The sequence below is a fragment of the Solanum tuberosum genome, unplaced genomic scaffold (assembly GCF_000226075.1).
Source record: "Solanum tuberosum cultivar DM 1-3 516 R44 unplaced genomic scaffold, SolTub_3.0 scf00125, whole genome shotgun sequence".
NCBI lineage: Eukaryota > Viridiplantae > Streptophyta > Magnoliopsida > Solanales > Solanaceae > Solanum > Solanum tuberosum.
The window spans coordinates 1066485-1072432 of NW_006239052.1; the positions used below are offsets into that span (position 1 = coordinate 1066485).

The 5948-nt window shown below is 29.4% G+C and overlaps 1 protein-coding gene across 1 annotated transcript; it reads right to left on the minus strand.

Moving 5' to 3' along the window:
• Positions 1–1267: 1267 nt before the first annotated feature.
• LOC102597964 (spermidine synthase 2-like) lies at positions 1268–5189 on the minus strand. Its single transcript, XM_015310174.1, is given in 10 exon segments — positions 1268–1546; positions 1634–1751; positions 1753–1761; positions 3230–3425; positions 3573–3644; positions 3790–3862; positions 4270–4374; positions 4468–4590; positions 4671–4747; positions 5053–5189. Coding segments are annotated over 10 exon segments (924 nt in total). The 5' UTR covers positions 5141–5189; the 3' UTR covers positions 1268–1483.
• Positions 5190–5948: the final 759 nt, after the last annotated feature.

Sequence of the window (5948 nt, forward strand, 5' to 3'; positions counted from 1 at the left end):
AGCGTTGGGTTAGTTCACCCACGCGCCAAGCATGATTCAATTCAGCAAAGTTATATTGATTTGAAAGTAAATCCTTTGAGTTCTTGATGAAATTCGTTTGAATTCTTGTGGGTTGTGTTGTTGAAGTTTTCTTGAGATTTGATTCATGTTTTCGGGTGTAATTTCGAGTTGAATCTGGTATATATTGAAGGTATAATCGATTTTAAGTGTTTGGGGAAAGAACTAAGATGAAATAGGGGGTTTAGAGTCAGGGCCGACTCTTGCCTTTGTAAAATAACGCTTATGCCTTAGGCCCTCAAATTTTGGGGGCCCCAAATTATTATCAAGAATAAATTATGTGTTAAATTTTTATAGAAAAAATTGATTAATTATGATAAAAATATACATATTATTTTACCCATTTTAACATCTTTTATACTTTGTTAAAATTAGAATTAATAGTGAAAAGTGTTGAACAAAGTGAATTACAAATTCTTTTTTATTTCTTTTTAAATTCTAGCTTCAAACATTACAACAAGCATATTAAAATGGTGTATACCAAGTCATCAACTTCTTAAATCAGATTCTATGGTTCTAACTCTTATCTTTATTTAATATTTGCCAACTTATTACTTATAAAATTATGTTAACAATTCATATTGCCTCATTGAAGTAATGTTTTTCAATGTTGAGTTGATAAAATCTTACCTAAAATCAATAACTGAAAAACAATATTAAATACTAATAATTTTCATCTAAATGGTGTAAGAAAAATAAATTTTGAATAAATATGTATACAAAGTTTGTTTATATTTTAGGCCTCAAATTGAAATTTCGCTTTAGGCCTCCAATTACATTGAGCCGCCCCTGTTTAGAGTTGAAAAACGAGAAAAAAAAATTGGGAATTTTCTGGGCAAGGGCTTGGGGCGCCGCGCCTCTCAGAGCCAATATCAGGAGGGACAAAACGGTAATTTTACAAAAAATTTCAAAAATGATCCACCAGATCATTACAATTAGGTATACTTGAATCTGATTCTCTCTCTATATATCTATATATATATATATTAAACTAAGAGCCTATCTATTTGATAAAGTGTACATGTATCTAAGTTAAAATTATATAACCATTATAAATTTCTCAGAAATCTTTCAGGAATGTCTCACTTACATAGTGATATGGCATGTGTTGAACTAGAAACTCAAAATCATTTGAGAACCATTTTGAGGAAAAATAGGCGTAAAGTTTGTTGAGTCTCGAAAAAATTAAAACATTTTTGAGATACAAACATAAAATACACCAATGGTAATTTCTTCAATTCGAAAACAGAAAATTCAAATTGAAATTTTCAGATATTCGATTCAAATGGCCCAAACGTCCACCCTCACTACTATTAATGCATTAAGCATTTATTACAAGAAAATTAAATTTGCAATTGGTCATCGCCTATCAATTTTATTGGAACAGAAAAAAGATACTTGAAATTTCTACATCTTCCAATAAGAATCACTTTTTAGGGAAAAGCACCTTTTCAGCAAAAGTTGGCAAAGCAAAAGCAGCAGCATGAACCTGTTAATCAATTAAGAAATAAAGTGGTATTATATATATATATATATATATATATAGTACTTCAAAAGGAAAAAAAATGTATAGTACCTTTGAGTTATAGTACTTCAAAGGTGATTCAGAATTTGTAGAGATGATATCTACATCAACTTTGTTTATAGGATTTATGAAATCAACTGGAGGCCCTTCAGTAGAGCAAATAACAAACCAATAGCCCACTGCAAATATTATATATTAGAATTATTGTTTATATAATTCGAAGCACGATTATAAGGAAATAAGAGAACAAAAAAAGGTACAAAGCAAATATATCAATAAATATTAATAAATATCAAATAAAAAAGTGATTTCTAAATATGATTACAAATAAGGAGGGAGGCTGGCCTTGTGCTTTCCCCACATGAAATGTTACAACTCTCTGCTATCTACTAAACTTCTACCCAATTCCTTGACTGTCTTATATTCCTATATAGGGTTATGTCCTCAATAAACAAAAGTTGTGGCATATCCTGTCTAATCATTTGTTTCTAGTTCTTCTTCGGCCTACCTTTACATGTCCTAACTTTTATTATAGCCAACATTTCATACCATCTTATGGGTGCATCCACACAACTTCTTTTCACATATCTGAACCATCTCAATTTTGCTTCATTCATCTTGTCAGCAATAGAGACCACTCTCACCTTATCCCATATAATTTCATTTTTGATAAGCTGATCATCTAATTCAACCTGACCTTTTAGCTACTATAAAGTCATATTTTCTTTAAAAGAAATATGCTATCTTTAACAACAACAACAATGCTCCCTCCGTCCCATATTACTCCCTTTGTTGAATAATATTTGTTTACTATTGATTTTACACACTTCTTAAGAAACTATAAATAGAAGGGTAATTTTACACAATATCTTGAATAATGTAATAGGAAAATGATTATAATTAATAATGAGGGTAAAGTAGAAACTAATTATAAAATTATTCATTGATTTCATAAAGTGGACAAGTATTGTTGGACATCCCAAAATAGTATAGTGGACAACTATTGTTGGATGGAGGGAGTAGTTGATTACTCCCTCTGTCCCTAATTACTTGTCGACATTTCCTTTTTTAGTTGTCTCTAGTTACTTGTCCATTTTGACAATTCAAGAAAGGACAATTTCTTTTACCTTTTATATCCTCAATTAATTACTTTGAAAAAGGTAGAACTTTTTGAAAATCTTAAATTTTTAAGTCATCCACTTTATAATTAATAGGGGTGAAATGGTAAACTCACTATGTCAATTATTGTTTTCTTAATAGGAGTGTCAATTCAAAAGTGGACAAGTAATTAGGGACAAGGGAGTACCACATTAGAAATATGTCCTAAATTACAAGTTGATCACTTATTATATCAAGATAAAATTAATTAAAAGTTTTCCGTTTTACCCTTACAATTAATACTCGTTTGAAGCCTAAACAAATTTAAAAGTTCTAAAAGTTTCTTTTTCCAAGAGTCATTAATTACTACTATGTATCTATTCTAATGATATTTCTTGACATGTCTTATGCTATTAAGCATATTTTCTCATAAATTATCTTGATGTCATTAATATAGATAAAAATAAAAAGTGATCAACTAATAAAAGATGAGTGGAGTAATAATAATAATAATAATAATAATAATTATTGGATAGGGGATAAGATTACCTTGGGAAGGAAGGAACATTAGTCCATGCATAGTTGACAGAGCCTTTGAAGAATTTGTTGCAATCCTCAACAAGTTTTTTGATAACATCCAAGAAAAGCCATGCACTTTCACCTTGAGTTATGTAAACTCCTCCTGGCCTTAAGGCTTTTGAAACTGCTTCAAAGAAGGGCTTTTCAAAGAAAAATTGTGATGGTCCTGCATCCATACATGCATTTTTAATTTTACGATTTATTCAGGTCTTTAATTTTTGTCCTTAGCAATCAAACTCATTCCTTTAAGGGATAACTTGTGAAATATATACATTATAATACAAAAATATAAATTTATATCTCGAGATATTACCAACAGGATCAGAAGAATCTACTATAATGACATCATATGTTCCCGGAGCAGTGTTCTTCACAAATGCATTTCCTACAAATATCATTATAGAAAATATGTATCCAAAAGTTAATATATATATTTTTCATCCTAAATATTATTAATTCTAATTAAATTATTTGAGTGGCAATATTATATGTAATTAATGATCTATAAAAAAATCTTGTTAGGAGTATACCATCTTCTATATAAAGTGTTGCACGTGGATCCTCGTATCCCTTAGCTATTTCAGGAAGATATTTCCTTGAAACCTATAGTTTATTAAAAAAACAATAATTTAGGAACAAAAATTAAAAATCCAAACTAATTAAGTTTAGAGGCGGAGCTAGGTGGGGGTTCGTGGGTTCGGACGAACCCAATAACTTTTCCGTAGACTCTATATTTGTATTAGAAATTTAAATAAATATATATGCATATTAACTTGTGAATCCGTAAAAAGATTGATTGAAGGTTCAATGCTTAGGAAGGGACCGTAGAAATGTTTTTCACGCTAGATTTGTGGGTTCAAACCCCCTCTCTTTTAAAAAAAAAAAAGGAAATTTAGAACCCTCAACTCTTAATGCTGTCTTTGTTTAAAAAAAATTTTAAAAAAAATAAAAAACCCAAACTTTTAATCCTGGCTCCACCTCTGATTAAGTCTATAAGTAAAAATACTTACATCAATAACCATCTCATCAATCTCGACCAAGTCAACTTTCTCAACAGATGAATAACGTAAGACTTCCCTCAAAGTAAAACCCATTCCTCCTCCAATAATCAGAACCTGAAAAATATCAAACAAAAATATCAGTACGTGAATTCAAATTTAGTCGGACTCTAATATAAATATCGAGCACAAAAATAAAAAGAAAGTTACCTTCTTTGGGTTAGGAATAGAAGCAAGTGGGAGATGGACAACCATTTCAACATAAGCACATTCATCCCTCTCTGTATGTTGAATTATCTCATCCAAAACTATAATTTTTCCATAAGTTGATGACTGCCATATTAATTGATTAATTAATAATAGCCAAAATATTATTAATTAATTAAAAATATGTTACATATATAATTAATTACCTGAAAGACCATAATATCCTGGTACTTTGATTTCCCCTTGAATAACATCTTTTCTATCTTATGGGAGATCATTTCTCCTACATAATTCCCAATTAAAAAAATGTCATTAGATTAGAAAAAAAGAAACTATTAACAGTTTTTATTTTGGACTTAAATGTCATAATATATATGCAATGATACTATAGAAAATAATTTACACTATCATGAAGTAAACATGTGCTAGTTATGAATAATCGTGAAGCTTCAGGTTTAAACTAACAGCAAAGCAAAAAATATGAAGTTTATGTTTTTCTTCAAAAGTTACTAAATACTACTGATTAAAAGTAACAATATCCGATAAAATAATCGAGATAGTATGTATTAGTAAAGATAGAATACAGACCAGGCCACATAGAGCTCACATCTGAATACCAGCCAGGAATAAGTGAAAGGCATTTCATTTCTTTGTCACTCACAAATTCCTCTCCCATTTTCTTTTTCTTGTTTCTAACTAAGATTAAACTTTATTTCTCCTCATATTTATAGTATAAGTACTAACTTTTCAAAAATATTATGCACCTTTTACCAACAATCCAACATGATATGTCATACTCCCTCCGTCCCTATTTAGTTGTCCATATTTCCTTTTTTAGTTGTTCCTATTTAGTTGTCCATTTTGACAAATCAAGAAAGGACAACAAATTTTTTCCTATTATACCCTTATTTACACTTCTTGAAAATTTCTAAAAGTGTATGTTGTTTCCCTCCAATTTATTTCACTTGAATTCAAAGAAGTGGTTGTAATTTTGAAGTGAAAAGTTGTCATAAGGGTAAAATTGTAACTTCACTGTGCTAATCATTGTTGCCTTAATCTGTGTGTCATTTCTAAAGTGGACAACTAAAAAGGGACGGAGGGAGTAATATTTTTTGTATTACGGTTTGACTAATCTGAAATTTTAGCTACGAAAAACATACTTTTATCTAACAAAATCTCTTATCATTCCCAAAACTTGAATTCCCAAGTCCTCTTATTAAAATAAATGAATTCTTTTCATTTTATTTGTTGTTCGATATTTGTATTAAGGCTTTAATTATCACTCCTAAATAGTGGTGGAGTTAGATTTTTTTTTTTAAAAAGGAAATCAAAATATAAAAAAATATATATATGAAAAAATTCAATGTATAGTGTATATACACATTTAAAATTTATACTCCCCATCTCAATTTATGTGTCATTGTATAACTAAAGAATGAAAGATTTTGGGGTAAAACTTACCCGCACCGGATGTTTACACCAAG